This window comes from Camponotus vicinus, unplaced genomic scaffold (genome assembly GCF_025532165.1).
Source record: "Camponotus vicinus isolate PSW18456_S1 unplaced genomic scaffold, iyCamVici1.0 SCAF_6, whole genome shotgun sequence".
NCBI classification, from domain to species: Eukaryota; Metazoa; Arthropoda; class Insecta; order Hymenoptera; family Formicidae; genus Camponotus; species Camponotus vicinus.
In genome coordinates this window covers 8,065,997-8,084,884 of record NW_028141978.1, presented here as the reverse complement: position 1 = coordinate 8,084,884, position 18,888 = coordinate 8,065,997, and the positions used below count along the sequence as shown (strand labels likewise).

The 18,888-nt window shown below is 29.5% G+C and overlaps 1 protein-coding gene across 1 annotated transcript; it reads left to right on the top strand.

Moving 5' to 3' along the window:
• Window positions 1–381: 381 nt before the first annotated feature.
• On the top strand, window positions 382–17,511 carry LOC145973015 (aminopeptidase N-like). Its single transcript, XM_083102134.1, has 11 exons — window positions 382–866; window positions 975–1,439; window positions 1,570–1,753; window positions 3,139–3,286; window positions 5,728–5,809; window positions 11,287–11,648; window positions 12,077–12,351; window positions 15,606–15,784; window positions 16,005–16,361; window positions 16,449–16,518; window positions 17,213–17,511. The coding sequence occupies exons 1-11, from the start codon at window positions 385–387 to the stop codon at window positions 17,351–17,353; spliced, it is 2,745 nt and encodes a 914-aa protein (XP_082958260.1). The 5' UTR covers window positions 382–384; the 3' UTR covers window positions 17,354–17,511.
• The last annotated feature ends 1,377 nt before the right edge of the window (window positions 17,512–18,888 follow it).

Sequence of the window (18,888 nt, the reverse complement as noted above, 5' to 3'; positions counted from 1 at the left end):
TCGGTTTATTTAGGTTATTGTTCGTTTATTCTTCGTTGGATTTTAATACATCACTCTCTTAAGGTTGAAACAAACACACTTTGAAAGTAACACGTTAGTAAATATACAAAGTTCATCACGTACAAAAGTCAGTTGCCATAAAACGCAAAATATAAAAATATGTAAGAAGAAATCTTGAAAATAATTGAATTTCAGAGAAATAAAAATTATGATTAATGTGTTTTCCCCTTTTCAAAATTACCTAAAGTACGTTCTTCAATAAGTTTATATTTTTAAATTTTATCATATTTATATTTGTATTTAACATTACGTTTGTATACATTTCTTGTATATATGTTTCTAACAACGGAAATGATTTATATAGATACCTGAAAGAAATTTAACATGAGATTATTAAAACTATTCTTGAGTAGTAGTATAATATACATTGCTACAATAGCAATGAAGGATCCTACCGATAAAGAATCGGATATCGTGCAATGCAATGCGCTAAATTACAATTTGTTAGACAATATATTTCCATTGCATTATAATATAAAGTTAAATTTCTCCAACTATCACTTGAAGGGTGAATATGTAATCACTATTTATATCAAATATGCAACACAATTTATAAGTTTTCATCTATCGAATTCAATAATAAAATCGATACCATTAAAGAATTTGATATTAAAACAAACTCAAAGTGGAAAGATTTATGAATTTCTAACGAGAAAGAGTAATTATGATATCAATATTGTCCTCTACCATTACAATGCTACCATCTTGCCAGGAATATACAATCTGCACATACGGTTCCATATTCCGATTCATAAAGTAAGAGAGTCTTTCGGAATTCCGTACATAAACGAAAATGGAGATAAAGAGTAAGTAGAAGAATATATTAAAATATCAAAAGCAAATTGTGTATATTTTTGCATTTACGCTTATAATTTTCTAACATTAGTCATTATTTACATATCGTTAATATGTAGGTTGTTAATCATAACGGGTATCCAAACAAGAAAGCAGCAATTATTTCCGTTTTGGAACAAGCCAAATTTAAAAATTACTTTTGATATTTCCATAAAGCATCATCGAAGTTATAAAGCTTTGTCGAATATGCCGATAGGAGAATCGTCTGAACCGTTAAATGATGAAACATGGACACATTTTAACAAAACTGTTTTGAATTCTATAGATAATATAGCATTTGTGGTGTTTGATTTTCATCGGATCAATTTGACTGATACCATTAGCATGTGGTGTAGACCGCAATTGATACCATATGTAAAATTTGCGTCACATATTATTAAAAATATTACTATGTACTTCGGAAATTATTGGAGTGAGAGATTCCTTGAGTGGACTACTGTTTTATCTGAGAGCAAGGTGGATCATATCGCTATCCCGAATTTACAAGATGAAGTCAAACATATTTTGGGATTCGTCTTTCACAGGTAATATATACATATAATTAAAAATAGATATATATTATATAATAATTTAATGTATTCAAATAAAAATTTATATTTATCCAAAATTTTTCATACATTCATACAGCATATATGTTAGTATAATGATTTTTAGAGAAACAGATATCATGTATAATGAAGAATTGGATACTATCGCACGCAAAATGATAATTGCACTCTCAATAGTACGTAGGATGATTCAAAAATATATTGGCAATCTGTTCAATCCATTTTATTGGTTTCATGTATGGTTAAATGAAGGCTTTATTGTATTTTTCCAAGCATATATTATCGATGAGGTAATTTTATCTTTAATTCTATTTTTAAAAATGCAGTCAAAGTAATTAATAATACAACAATGTATACAGAAAATTCTTAAATATTTGTGTAAATTTTTTTGAATATTTTTTTTAATTGAAAAATATGCTACTTGGAATCGTGATTACTTGAGTCTTTTAAATTTTTATAAATTTAGAGGAATTTAATAAGAAAATAACGTACTTTAAAACTAAGGTAAAACTTTAGAAAAAGATACCCGACTCAAATCGTTTTGGCCTTGCCATATGTTGTCAAGGTCACTGTCCTAAGTAACATTCAAAAGATTTTAGTCGTCGCTTGTGTTGTTTATTAAAAAGTTATTAACAAAAGAATTGCCACGAATTATATGCAACATGCGACTATACGAACTCCTAAGTAATGTTGATTTGACTCTAAGAAGGTCAAGGTTATTTTAACTTTCTATGTAAAGCGAGGTCCACCGCACACCACCCCTGAGTCAGCGCGAAACGAGGTCTATTATTGGCTGCGTTCAGCAGAAAAAGCTGCTTTGCAACTGTTGTAAAATTCGTGAGCTTGATTAGTGTATGCTCTTAATTTTGACTGAATCTAAGAGCATACACCAATCAGATTCACGAATTTTACAACAGTTGCAAAGCAGCTTTTCCTGCTGAACGCAGCCATTGTACAGTTCCATGGGTTTAATATAAATGGAAAAAATATAATTTTCAAAAAATTATCATATATAACTTACTATCATATATAACACTATACGCGTCTGGCTCTCCTTTGCTGTGAAATTTAAATTTATGTTATTCATATTGTTATTTATATAAAGCCTTTTAATCCTTAATTGTTAAAATTATTAAAGAAGAATTTCTAACCTAAAATTATTAAACAAAAATTTTATAAATTTATTTTTAATGTAATTATAAGAGCATTTACTTTTTTTAAACCATGACCATATAATATATAGACCGCGCGTTCCCACTCTCTCCATTGTTTCGACAACGTTAAATTTTAGAAAGAGAGAGCTTATTTTTATGGTAGTTTCTTCTTTGTCTAACGACGCGTGATGGGGGAAAGAAATCGATCAAGACATATGTCAAATGTAGCGGCCATATTAAATTTTTGCCCCACTCTTGTTATTGATAGACAGAGAAACTAACATCACGAAAGCATGTCTCCTTCTAAAATTTGTTCAACTTTTTAGCCAAACGCGAAGTCTATGTATTCTACGTCTATGACCATGACACACTTAAATATAAAAACACGCTTTGTTATAGTTTCAAACTTTATAATGTACAAAATATTATAAATTATGTTTAGCAGCGATTGATTATGATTTTTTATATGTGTCTTAACAGCTTCTTTTTCTCGATTAATTTTACTCGAATTCTACTTCTAGATTGTGCCAGATTTTCGGATAATGGATTTGTTTATAGTTCAAATTCAACATGAATTACTTAATCTCAATACTTATGTCAATTTAAGTTCTATAGAATATGAAGACGATACTGAAAATGATCTATACACTTTTCTTTCTCGTGTTAAAGGTATGTACATATAACATTGTATAAATAAACAAATAAGTTATAATTCAATATTATAAAGAAATCAGAAGAATCAATTATAAACAAAGTTATTTGTAATTCGCAACTTATTTATTTACTATTTATTTATATTATTTACTTATTTATTATTATTTTATTATAATATTTTATTACAAATTAATTCTTGCTATGACAATAAGAAAATGATATCAAAAACTTAAGACTTATTTCTTTATATTGTTTCTAATTATAACATGTTATAATTGCACATGTTACAATTGCAAAAAATATGAAAAGACATAAATATGATTTTGTATAATGATTTAATTTATTAAATTTAAATATGTTTAATTATAAACAGATTCTTCCTACACATATTCGAACAATTGTAATTACTGTATTTCAGAAACTAGGCTTTATTTTTTGAGTATGTAAATAGTCCATTAATGTCAATATTATTAAAATATTTTATTGTGCGGTAATTCATCTCCATAAAGTTTACTTCTATTATAGTCTTCTTATCAGTAGGGGAGACCGGGGACAAAAGTAACAACGTTATGAAAGTAACAAGCCTCGTAATAAACTACACAATATATTGAATAATTTGTACTATATAGTCAAACGCGTACGCCCCGATTCTCTTCCTTTTCAGCTAATTGTTGTAGAATGATCGCGGCGGTTGCACATGCAGGAGTGAAATTAATGTATTTGCATTATTCACCTAAGTATTTATTGTTTTAGTTTTTTTGTATCTATGCCTAATTAAAGTGTATATATTGACGTAATTATTTGCCGGTGTATTCTCCTACAATGTATTTATAAGTTTTTATAGCTGATTTGGCTAAGTCTTGCATCATATTTAGGTTATAATGCATTTATTCTAAAAAATGTGTTTGGGGACAAAAATAACACGATACTCTGTACGGACGAAAGTAACATGTTTCAATGCTTAAAGTATAAGGGCTGGTCCCATAATAACTGTACCAAAGACGATTCTTATTACGTATGCCATAATTGTGATTCGGAATAGATACCAATCTCTTCTGTATAAGTAGTTATCATACAATTTTTACATTATTATTTAGAATTAAACTATTATTTAGACTTAAAAAAGTACAAAACTGGTATGATATTAAGTATAATTATTTTATAATATTACTTATAATTATTTTGCTTAACGAAGGTTATTTCTTTTAAGTTTCTTAAACATGATAAAAATAAATATTTATTTTACCTTTTATTTTAATATAATATAATACAAATTTATAAAAAAAATGTTATCTTGCTTAATAAAAGATTATAATAAAAGTTGCCTTAAATTGAAAAAAGTCATATTTATCTTATTCCGAAAATAAGAACTACTTTTATCCCCAGACTATGTTACTTTCGTCCCAGATCCCCAGGATAAAAGTAACAATCAACGTAATTGCGAAAAGCTATAATAATTCTTTAAATATTTATCATTTGAGATGGAAACATAGGTATAATAATAGAGCAATAAATGGAGTTTTTTAACATATAATCTTTTTTTACATCTCTAACGATAATTAATTAGTGACGTATAATACAAAAAATGTTATTTTTGTCCCCGGTCTTCCCCATAGCATTTTGATTGAGAATATGTTCAATATCTTAAATATAAGCATGAAATGTTTTTTTTTAAATACATATCTATGGCACTTGTCATGATTATGCCTATAATGAACTAAATTGAATACTATATCTACATAATAGAAGACTTTTTTTTGGTCTCACATTTTTACATAAAGTTTTATATGATTGCACTGATTGTTTCGATAACTTAATGTTACTCAATTGGCATATTCTGAATGCATCTCAGCTGAGCTTGTTTTTTCATGGGTGTTTCATCGAAATGCCTGTATATGGTAGATATACGTCTATTAATAGTTTGTCAACAAAAAGATATTCAGATAAGATTGATTTTTTTTTATTCAAACGCTCATTTCCTTTAAGAAACAGCTGATTCGATATCTTAGTTATATAGAATATATAAACAAAATAATTAAAAATTATCGTACATTTTTTTATGTCTGTTTTCACTTTTTTTTATTTTATTTTTTTCCTTTTTAATTTTTAATCTTGTTATATATGTATTGTTTACCTCTCTTCTTTCTTATATCTTTTACTTTTTTATAATGTAATGCTATCACTATCACGACCAAAAAGAATTTCAGGTAAATAAAATTTATCAAATTTATCTAATCATTTATACTTTCTATCTGTTATAATTATTATATTTTTTTGCTTGTTTCTCATTGGAATATACTTAACATTTTTTTAACTTTTGTTAGATAGGTTTAAATACGCAAACTTTGTTACTTAATTTTAATTTCAGATTTATTTATGTAACGAACTTATAAGCAATGCATAATAGAAACATTTTAAATATATTATAAATAATTTTTTTATTTGTATTATTGTAGGCTCCATCATATGGCGCATGTTAGAACGAACATTGTCGCCTAGTATATTTTTAAAAGCTATCAACATATATTTGAACAACCAGTGAGTATAATATATTGTAATATAATGATATAAATACATCGTAGCAAAAATCCGAAATATATGATAAATTTGACAATATATTTCCTTTCTTTACGCAATAAAAAATGAAAGGCTAAAAGACCGTGGCGCAAGATGTTAGAGCGTAAAAAATAAAAGTAATAATAAAAAGACTCTAAATAAGAGACATAATATATTAATAATCAGTTAGATATAAAAAATACATACGTACGTTTCGATCTTTTCAAGATCCTTTTCAATGTTCAAGAAGTCGTTAGAAGATAAACAAAATTAAATTTTAAATAATAAACAGAAACGCGATTAAACAAGGACAAGCGCGATAGGAAACAAATAGATATTGGGTCTGTTCTTTTTAGCTGCACTGCTGCACTAGTGCAATAAGTTAGAAAAAGACAAACGTACTTTCTTTCACTCTAACTAATTGCACTAGTGCAGCAGTGCAGCTAAAAAGAACAGGCCCATGGTGTACAATAATAACGGTCGCAAAATTTGAAAACGCTAACAAGATGTGACGAAAGCGCATAGACAGTTAGCAAATTACAAAAACTAATAATGTCTGGCCGTAAGCTAGATTTTCCGAAAGAAGGCCAACGCTCACCTCTCCATCAGAAAAAAAACGCAATAAAACCGCATACGAAGAATATTCTTTCACAAATTTGTGTTGTGTGACGATCCACCGATGAAAAAAGTCTCAGAAATCTTTCTCCAAATAAGTTATGAAGTCGTAAGGATAAAATTGAGCTTGGTCAAAAGATTCTTAAAAAAGTCCAGGAGTCTCTCCAGGTGGAAGATCCACAAAAGAGTCAGCAGAAACAAATTGAATCTCTTAATCGATGAGCGAGGTGGATGCCTATGTAAAAAATATAAGAGAAAGAAAGAAAGCAATGCTATCAAGAAACAAAGAAACACATGTCAAGCATAAAAATAATAAGACGCTAGTAGTTTAATATCCCAAAAAACTGTTAGCAAAAATGAAAACATTAGTTATAAAAGCGAATAATGTACAATGTATTATACAAAAGACATAGGAAATAATTCAGAACGAAATCAAGAGTCCAAGCTAAATACTTACAAAGATGGAAAACAGAGAATCGCGAGATAAAGCCAAGCAAACCATGTCTAAAGGTGAAGGATTGCGATCGTGAAAAGACTGAACGATAACTGAAAAAATGTGAAGAAGGAATAGGAAGAAGGGTGGAGGGGGGGGGGGGGAAATCTAACTGATTATTAATATATTATGTCTCTTATTTAGAGTCTTTTTATTATTACTTTTATTTTTTACGCTCTAACATCTTGCGCCACGGTCTTTTAGCCTTTCATTTTTTATTGCGTATTGTTATCATCCGAACCGTATATTGCTTTTGTCATTTTATTTTCCTTTCTTTATTGTTTAAAAGAGATACATATTTGAAGAGAGTCAGATTTACGCTGTTATTTTTATTTATGAATGTTTCTCGAGTGAATTTCAACTTGAGTTTTTCTTAAGAAGTAAAGTACAGTTTAATCATTTTTAAATTACAAACTGTGTAATGCAAATTATGTAATATTTCAAATGAAAATTATATAATATTTCAAAAACCAAGTAACGTAAGGATAGTATAAAATTACAATTAAAATTAAAATTAAAATTATGAAACCATTATTATTAATTATTTATTCAGTCAAGATAAATTAGCTTTAATCATTAATAAAATTATAGATGTTATATTAAAACAGACAAAAAAAATATACATATATACATATGTGTGTGTGTGTGTCTACACACACACACACACACATATATATTGTTACGCGCGCGCCCGAGTCGTTGCGGCCCTGCCGTTGTCCGGATCCCGTGGTCAATTGTTTATAAACAACGAGAGTCAGCTGAGTTGGAAAATAGCTGTCGAGCTATACGGACGCGTCTTGATTTTCCCGAGCTTATATTATCGTTATTTCTGTTACATTCTGTGTTCTCTGGTGTTATTAAAGTTCCTGTGTTCTAATTTAAATACGAGTTCCTATTAACGAGTGCGCGAGCGTGTGCGCGGGTGCCGATCCTTGTGTCGCGCGCGATCGATATTAATATCGTTCCGCGGACGCAACAATATACATATATATATATATATATATATATATATATTTTTTTTGTCTGTTGTAATGTAACATCTACAGGGTGACCCATTTTAACTTAGGCAGCCAAATAACTCGAAAACTAAGCCCAGCAAACAAAAATGTTTCAGACAAAAGTTGTATGGTTTCGAGGGGGCCATAAGATGGTACCATTGGTTTGACCTTGAAGAGTCATTTGAAGGTCACGTGAAAGTCACTTCAATTTTTTTAAATGGAACACCCTATATATTTTTGCACATTCTTGTAGCTTATCTCGAGAGCTTTCCAAAACACTATAACTAAGTACCTTTTCGTTAAGTACTTTTTGAGTTATGAGGCTTGAAATAATTTCTTTATTTTACATAAACCGTAAAATATCTTGTAAAATATTCATTTTTCGATTATCTTACCTTAATACTTTTACGTACAAAATAATGAGAGGAATCAATTGGTGTAAAAAAAACACATAGTTGTTTTGAAGAAAAAATATGTAATTTGCAATTAACAATTCCATATTTTTTCTTAAAAATAACTATGTGTTTTCTTTACACCAATTGATTCCTTTCATTATTTTGTACATAAAAGTATTAAGGTAAGATAATCGAAAAATGAATATTTTACAAAATATTTTACGGTTTATGTAAAATTAAGAAATTATTTCAAGCCTCATAACTCAAAAAGTACTTAACGAAAAGGTAGTTAATTATAGTGTTTTGGAAAGCTCTCGAGATAAGCTACAAGAATGTGCAAAAATATATAGGGTGTTCCATTTAAAAAAATTGAAGTGACTTTCACGTGACCTTCAAATGACTCTTCAAGGTCAAACCAATAGTACCATCTTATGGCCCCCTCGAAACCATACAACTTTTGTCTGAAACATTTTTGTTTGCTGGGCTTAGTTTTCGAGTTATTTGGCTGCCTAAGTTAAAATGGGTCACCCTGTATAATTTTGTTGACAAGTATATACAGGGTGATAAAACGTCCACCGTGTTTTTCTCGAAAACGGTAAGAGATAGGTAGAAGACATCCATTATGAAAAGTGTAGGATAAGTAGGGGCACATACTTTGATGACCTTGAATAACCTTGAATGTCCGTTTTTCACATCAAGAATAAAAAAAAATTTTTTTTAATGGAAAGAGATACTTTGTAGTCACTCTATCGATAGTACTCAATGAGCTTAATAACTTTTGTATCAGAGTTATTTTCGAAAATTCAACCGTTGTCTCAAGGTATCGATAAAATAAGTCAGAATGAAAATTTGGAATAAATTTTTTTATTATTCCTAACTGTACTTACTGTAGTAAGTGTTCAAAATGTGCACCACGTTGAGCCAGACATGCCTGTAGTCTTCGCGGAAAGCTTGCTTGTACTTCTTCTAACTCCTGTATGGTTATTTCGCGAAAAATTATTTTAATTCTTTCTATCATATTTTCTCGAGTGTAAGACGTTGAAAATAGGCTAACTCCTTCACTCTTCCCCAGAGGTAAAAGTCCAAACATGTTAAGTCGGGTGATTTCGCAGGGAATAGAACAGGACCACCTCTACCTATCCACAAACAAATGGATAGATAGAGGTGGTTCTGTAATATCACCTGCGAGATCACCCGACTTAATATGTTTGGATTTTTCCAAATTTTCATTCTGACTTATTTTGTCGATACCTTGACAACGGTTGAATTTTCGAAAAAAACTGATACAAAAGTTATTAAGCTCATTGAGTACTATCGATAGAGTGATTACAAAGTATCCCTTTCCATTTAAAAAAAATTTTTTTTAAAATTCTTGATGTGAAAAACGGACATTCAAGGTTATTCAAGGTCATCAAAGTATGTGCCCCTACTTATCCTACAATTTTCATAATGGATGTCTTCTACCTATCTCTTACCGTTTTCGAGAAAAACACGGTGGACGTTTTATCAGACTCACCCTGTATATATATATATATATATATATATATATATGTATATATATATATATATATATATGTATATATATATATATATATATATATATATATATATATATATATATATATATATATATATATATATATATATATACTCGTCAACAAAATTATCGCATAGGTAATTTCGTGTCAAATTTTCGCATAACTTCAAATAAGTACAACGTCAAAAATGGTCGTAAAATTGAAAAATTTTTTTTCATTCTCAAGCTTAAAGCCTCTATTTTAGAAATCATTTGTCAGATTTAGAATTTATCCTCCCCCCACTCATCTCCTTAAAAGTAAGGATGTGTTTTGTCTCCAAAAAATTGCATAATTTGACACATTCCACGCGGAGGAATAAATTTTTTTCGCAAATTTCATGATAATTATCGTAAAATATGGATTTTTATGTGTGAATTAAAAAGAATAAAGTTTGTACGATTTCTCTTTCGCGAAGTTACAACACATCAAAGTTACGTATATATTTTTGTTCATTTACCGCCAACATTAGCATTACCTGATGCGCACCACGAGGAGGTTGCTGGTCGGATTTGGCGCATCGTGTGTGTGTGTGTGTTGGAGGACGGGTATGTGGAAATGATCACAGCGCTAAATCAAATATGGAATGAAATTTCTCAGGCAATAATTAGAGCAATAATATGCATGAGCGTTTGCAAGAGATTATCCGAAGATGAGGCGGCAATACACATTTTTAAATGTGAACATTTCCACATTTCTCCAACACACACACGCAGACACACACACACACACACACACACACACACACACACACGATGTACCAAATCCAACCAGCAACCTTCTCGTGGTGCGCATCAGATAATGCTAATGTTGGCAGTAAATAATAAATGAACAAAAATATATACGTAACTTTGATGTGTCGTAAAAAAATCGCGAAAAAAAAATCGTACAAACTTTATTTTTTTTTAATTCACACAAAAATTTATATTTTACGATGATTATCATGAAATTTGCGAAAAAAATTTATTCCACCGCGTGGAATGCGTTAAATTATGCAGTTTTTTGGAGGCGAAACACGTCCTTACTTTTAAGGAGATGACGAGAGAAGGGAAGGATAAATTCTAAATCTGACAAATGATTTTTAAAATAGAGGCTTTAAGCTTGAAAATGAAAAAAAATTTTCAAATACCATTTTTGAGGGAGTTATACTTATTTGAAGTTATGCGAAAATTTGACATAAAATTACCTATGCAATAATTTTGTTGACGAGTGTATTAAATATTAAATTATATTTTAAAATTAAAAAATTTCTATATTTCTATGAGACTTACATTATAACATTAAAATGTGTAACTATAAGTTACGCAAATTATGATTTACTTTTATGATGCTGATCAATTATATACAATGTTTAATATTATTGCCACAATGTTAAATCTTATAGACATGCTAAGCCTTTGGAAACAACTTCCGATAATTTATGGAATGTTATGCAAACTATCATAGATGAATTAGATTATAAGTATCAGTTTAATGTAAAAAGCATGGTATATTCGTGGGCCATGCAGAGATGTTTCCCCATATTGAAGGTGATGCGAAATTATTCTAATAATATTGTAACTATATCAGCACAATTTCACAACAAGTTGGATGAAAAACAATATTATATACCTATTACTTATACTACGGAATCGAAGTCCAATTTTACTGTAACTTGTTCAAATATTTGGATAACACCATCACATTCAGAAATTGAACTATTTCTTGAGAAAGATAAATGGATCATTTTAAACTTACAACAAGCTGGTAAAAAGTGAATGATAAACTTATATTTTTATTATCTATCATATTGTATGTATAATTTCAACATTGTGATTATAGTCAAACCAATTTAAGTTCAAAACGAACAAAATTTCTACCACATTTAAGTTTTTCAAAATTATTGAATTATCATATGTAAAGTTTTAATTAAAAATTATGAAGAAACATATCAAGCTAACACACACACACACGCGCGCGCGCGCACATATATGTATGTATGTGTGTGTGTGTGTGTGTGTGTGTGTGTGTGTGTGTGTATATATATATATATATATATAGAAAACACAAACATCTTTAAATATAATAATACATTTAATATCGAAATATCTTTAACATTTTAAAATATGTTGAATCAATATATGTAATTTCAAAGTACCTAATAATCGATAAAAGATAAATTTGTTTTATAATAGGATATCGCGTCAATTATGAAACTGAGAATTGGCGAAAAATTGCACGATACTTGAATTCTGAAGAATATAGAAATATACATGTTCTCAATCGAGCGCAAATCATCGATGACGCATTTCATTTTGCGATAGAGAAAAAACTTGAATTCTCCGTATTTTGGGAACTCGTTAATTATTTGCGAAAGGAGGAAGATTATATAGCATGGTATCCTATGATCAAAGCATTTGAATTTATGTCAAATATTGTCTCATTCTTTGAATTTTATCCTCAATTCAAGGTAAATAAAATCAAGAAATTTTCTATTAAGCCAATGCATAATACATATCATAATTGTAATTTCATATATCATAATAAAATAATTCTTTAAAAATTAGATTCATGTAGAGAATTAAAAAGATAAACTTAATTATATAGCTCCTTCTTCGCTAGAAAAAGTCAAAAATTTAATTTCAAAAGACCCTTATGTTTTTAAATTTAATAATTACATTTTTTAAATTTTGAACTTTTCGAATTGCTATATTTTTGTAATATTAATATTGAAATAAGTAATATTGAATAATAGTGAAATTTATAGTATAAATGATATAATTTATAGTTAACTTTGGAAAAGTATAGAATACAATAACAATTATTTGCTTTATATTAATTTTCATCTTATAAAATATTTGTGGCGATATTAAAAACTTCATAAAATATTTTTTACAAATTGACTTAAATTTAAATTTTATCACATTCTATATAGCACATATTAATCTATTTGTAAATATCCGTTTTATAAAAAATGAATATTTACAAATTTGAAATTTTTAAAACCGGTATTTGTGCGTGATGTGTACGTTTAAGACATATTTGTACACTCGTCAAAAAAATTATCGCAACACGCAATTAATATTAAAATTTCACCTAAATTCAAATAAGCGTATCTCCGCGAAAAATTATCGCATTTGAAAAATTTTTTTTTTGTTTTAAAGGGTAAAGTCTCCACTTTAAGAAACTTTCGTTAAATTTTGATTTCATTCTCTCTCCCTCTCTTCATCCCTTTAAAAGTAAGGACGTGTTTTTTTTTTCAAAAAATTGCAAAGTTTGACGAACTCTACGGGGTGTACTAAATTTTTTTCGTCAATATCATCATAACTATCATAAAATATGGACTTTTCTTTACAAGTTTAAAAAAAAATTGAAGCCCGTGCGATTTTCTTTCGCGGAGTTACGGCGTATCAAAATTATCTATGCATTTTTGTGCAACCGCCAACATTTGTATTAACCGATGGGCACCACGGGGAGGTTGTTGATCGGATTTTACCCATCATGTGTGTGTGTGTGTGTGTGTGTATGTATGTGTGTGTGTGTGTGTGTGTGTGTGTGTGTGTATGTGTGTGTGTGTGTGTGTGTGTGTGTGTGTGTGTGTGTGTGTGTGTGTGTGTGTGTGTGTGTTGGAAAAGGGATGTATGTTGTATGTATTTAAAAATGTGTATTTCCGCCTCGTCTTCGGATGACCTCTTGCAGGCGCTCACGCATATTAATGCAAGCTCTAATTGTGGCCTGCGGAATTTCGAACCAAATTCGCTGTAGAGCTGCTTCCAATTGCTGGAGATTGGTTGGCTGCCTCTCCAAATCACGCAGCCTTCTTGCCATTATATCCCACAGATGTTCGATGGGATTTAAATCCGGGCTCATCGCTGTGGTAACACCTCGATGTTGTTTTCTTCGAAGAAGTCAACTGTAATCCTGGCAGTGTGTGGGCGAGCATTATCTTGCATTAGAATGAAATTGCGCCCCATTTGACGACGCATCGGAATTATGTGAGGACGCAAAATTTCCTCCACATAGCGTATCGCTGTCATTCTGGGAGATGGTACAATTACGAGATTTGTGCGTCTATGTGTGGATATTCCACCCCATACCATAATTGAACCACCACCAAATGCTCGAACAGGTTCGACGCAATTCTCTTCAAAACGGTGTCCCTGACGACGCCAAACACGAACTCTTCTGTCAGAACCGAAGAGGCAAAATCGCGACTCGTCAGTGAACAATACGTTGTTCCATTGTCTTGCAGTCCAGTTCTGATGACTGCGTGCATATTGTAAACGATTACGTCGATGAGCCACAGACAACATTGGTACTTGAGCACGAACTCGCGAACTGAAGTTTCTTTCGTGCAGACGATTCCTGATTGTTTGATCGCTTATTCGTCTGTACGGCAGAATGTCATTAGCGATTTGTCGCGCAATTATTACTGGATTTTGTATTGCCGCGTTTACGATGAGACGATCTTCTCGAGCTGATGTTGCTCGTCTTCGACCTTGTCCTCTTCTCCGACGAAATCCGCCTGTTTCTTCATAACGAGCCCAAACTCGAGAGATTGAGGCCCGATGCACACCCATTCGCCTTGCAACATGTGCCTGACTTGCCCCTTCTTCCAAAAGAGCAATAATTTGCGCACATTGATTTTCGTTTAAACGAGGCATTTTTGTTTCCCGAATGAACAACACAGTGTTTTTAATACTATGAAGTTTTGTACGTACTGAAGTAAGTACAGTACATAACTTCACAGTGTATACTGTGTGAACTTCAGTATTGTGAAGTTATGTACTGTAAGAACTTCAGTACTGTGAAATTATGTATGTACTGTAAGTACTTACTTCAGTACGTACGAAACTTCACAGTATTAAAAATACTGTTGTTCATTCGGAAAACAAAAATTCTTCGTTTAAACGAAAATTAGGGGTGGAATACCCACATAAACGCACAAATCCCGTAATTTTATTACCTCCCGGAATGACAGCGATACGCTATGTGGAGTGGTCCCCGTGGTGCCCATCGGTTAATACAAATGTTGGCGGTTGCACAAAAATGCATAGATAATTTTGATACGCCGTAACTCCGCGAAAGAAAATCGCACGGGCTTCAATCTTTTTTTAAACTTGTAAAGAAAAGTCCATATTTTATGATAGTTATGATGATATTGACGAAAAAAATTTAGTACACCCCGTAGAGTTCGTCAAACTTTGCAATTTTTTGAAAAAAAAAACACGTCCTTACTTTTAAAGGGATGAAGAGAGGGAGAGAGAATGAAATCAAAATTTAACGAAAGTTTCTTAAAGTGGAGACTTTACCCTTTAAAACAAAAAAAAAATTTTTCAAATGCGATAATTTTTCGCGGAGATACGCTTATTTGAATTTAGGTGAAATTTTAATATTAATTGCGTGTTGCGATAATTTTTTTGACGAGTGTATATAACATCGAAAAAAGAGGATCATATAGCAAGTTCATCGATATATACATCAATGTACACAGAGTAATATGTACATGTTAATAATGCATGTACTTAGATAATATAAAATATGTAAACAATTATTCGAATAAACGACCCGTAAATTTGGAAATTGTAATAGTTCATGCTATAAAGTTTCTATATACTTATTAAAATATAATTATCTAGTAAAAATACATATATATTTGCACATATATTATATTCGTTCTTGTAAATAATATGAAAAAATTGAATAAAATGATGCTTTTTTTAGGAAGTGCGAAAACCGCTTGCATTAAAATGGAATCTGCTCAGCGAAAATAACAATGATGATCATACTGAATGTTTAAAGCAAGAACTCGCAAAGTGGAAATGTATTATGAATGATATGTCGTGCATAAGATGGGCCTATCAGGAATTGGAATGGCATCTGATAAGTCCTACAAGATACAAGTAATTCTTCTTATAATACTTGATTCTTTATAGGGATATTTTTTATATTGTCCCAGCAAACATCAAATAACAGTTATATAAATGTTACTTGGTGTTTGCTGGGGTGTATGTTTGAGAAATTTATTATCACTTATGTCAAAAATTATTTATGTAACACTAGAACAATTAGTACAATTTTGCTAGAATATTTTTACTTCTTTTTTGGATTTTTTTTCTGTAGAATTTCGCCTGGATGGAAGAGATGGACATATTGTAACGGTTTGAGAACGCCAGATCGTATTATATGGAATAGAAGTCTTAATTTTTCTATGAAAGAGATTGATTACACAATTTTAGAATGTTTAGCTTACAGTGAAAGTTTTCAAATCATATTCAATTATATAGAGGAAAAATTACCAGCTAGTTTTGAAACATTTCGGCATAATTTTATGACCAATCTGTATTATAATCAATCCAAATCGGTAGAGCGAACTGAAGCCTTAATCGCTAACATTTTTCTTTCTACTCTTGCCAAAAATACTAAATATATGCTTAAAGACATATTAAATAATTTCAGAAAATTTACATATTATTACTGGTAATGATGTTTCATAATTGAAAATACATAGATACGAAAATTTATTGTACATATTAATTATTGAAATGTATTATTTTATTCTTACAGGACAGTCAATGAGATGGCGGTATTAACTGTTATAATTAATAATGTGTATTCTGAGGAACAATTGGGCGAGGTAATTTTAATGAATCATAGTTTGATATTTATCGTTAAATTTTTATTATAAAATATATTTTTTACAATATGTTGTTTCAAAGTCGATGTTACACATATTTTTGCTGATTAGAAATGCTAAAATTGAATTTTGTGATAGTAAACTTATTATGTTCGAAATATAGTCCGATGTTGTGCATACGACAAATTTGCTCATTTTGAGCAATTGTTGAAACATTTTTTAAAATAAAACAAAACAATAATTTTAAAATAAAAATATAACAAAACATTTCTATTTCATTTCCTCTGCCATTCAATCAGTGTATAGGAAAATAGGCCCCATAAGTCGAGGCCCCACTAGCCCACAGCTCGTGCAGCAGGATTACTGCTACACACGTACCAGTAGCGTTCGATGGGTTGTCTTCATCAAGGCGCTAGACTGAAAGTATCACTTTTTATTTGCTATCACAATGAAACTATAAATTTGCGAACATAAGTTTATTATCAAAAAGTATTCAATATTAGCTCCCATACCTACTATAGAAGTTTGTAACAGAATAAAACACACAATTTGTATATAATATATTTTACACAATCTTTTAAATACTTTGTTCCATAATTCTATCAATAATGCTCTCTATCAATGAAGCTCTGCCTGTATGATAATGCGACAATTAACAAATAATTTATTGATGACTTGTTAAAAATTTTTTTAGATAAAAAAATTCATCAGAAATGAGATTAGAGAATCCAGGCATCCCTTTGAAACTCTTTATGTTATTGACCACAAGATAGAAATACGCCGGTCGGAGATCAAAAGACAGACAGAATTTCTTCAATCTTTGTTTACCAAGTAAAAATATAAAGATCTATAGTATGTCGAACTGTTTAGAAACCAAAAATGTAGCATAATCGTTTTGGATAAGATATATTGATGTAATTAATCACTATTTTCATATAATTGTTAATAATTCTTTAATTGTTTTTAATTATAATTTAAGTAATTTTTACATATATTGGCTTTTTTGTAATTTAATATTTGTATATAATTAATTATATTTATATAATATTTATTGTAAATATATATATGTATATATAATGTATATACATATATATATATATATATATATATATATATATATATATACACATGTACATATATATATATATATTTATAACATTAATTAATTATATTAAAATATTTTATTTAATATTAAAATTCAGTATTAACTAAATTTAGCAAATATGTGTATTAAACTTAAAATATATAGATGAAATATCAAACTTAATATTTTTGTTATTCGTTATTATATAATATTTATCATTATAATTTGTAATTTAATCCAAGAGTAAGAAGTAGATAAATAATTACACTTTATAATCTTTGTAAATGATGTTCTTCTTAATCTATGCTTATATAATACGAAAGTATTTAGCCCTATATAGGAAGCTCAATTAAATATGTTATTAATACTGCATCTATCGTGTATTTTTCAATAATCGACCAAAGCAGTAATACTTATTCGAATTCAAAGTTGTGTGTGGTTAATTCGTTATAAATATTAATGATCTGTTGAGAAAGAAAATGTTTCTTGCTCTATAAACCTATAAACTTTAATCTTCAATTAAAATGGACCAAATTGAAAGACGACAAATATTCCTCACATCTTTGAAATAAAGAAGTTATCAACAAAGAATGGAGAAATGTAAATTAAGATTTCTTTAATTTTTCTTCCTTGCTGAAGGAACACTGCTAAGAAGTACAACATCAAAATAAACAGCCATTTTGCTGACCCGTTTATTGCTCATGAAATTAAAATAGCTCAAGAAATAACATAGAATACAATTAATTTTTCATAATCATTACAAGCAATTAATTTTTATTATATATTAAATAAGAATGTTCATTATCTTGTTTTTGTAATCCGTTTATCATTTGTATTCGCCATAATAAAAAAATATATAATCAGATGGTTTTATAATTCGCAATTGAACATTCCGGAATTAAAGAAATAATATTATAGACATCACGCCTCGGAGTATCATAGCGAGAGAAATGTCGTTTTTTGAATTGATGAATATGTCAATGTATGGGACAAATATTTCAACCATAACATTAACATTCCGATTGTCGCTCATTTTTCGAACATGCAAAAAAACATTAATATATGAACTCAACAATATCTCTCGTAATTTTATTTCTGAATGATTTTAGATATATACATGTAGAGTCCGATAAATTAAAATGCTAGAAACTTTATTCGATGATATCGTGTGTTTCGATTTAAGATGTTTTATATTAGTCAGTTTTCTCATGATGTATTCTCTTCGCTCTTTTAGTAGCTAATATGTGTAAACTCATTCTCCATGTTAATATAATTTTTGTTATTCT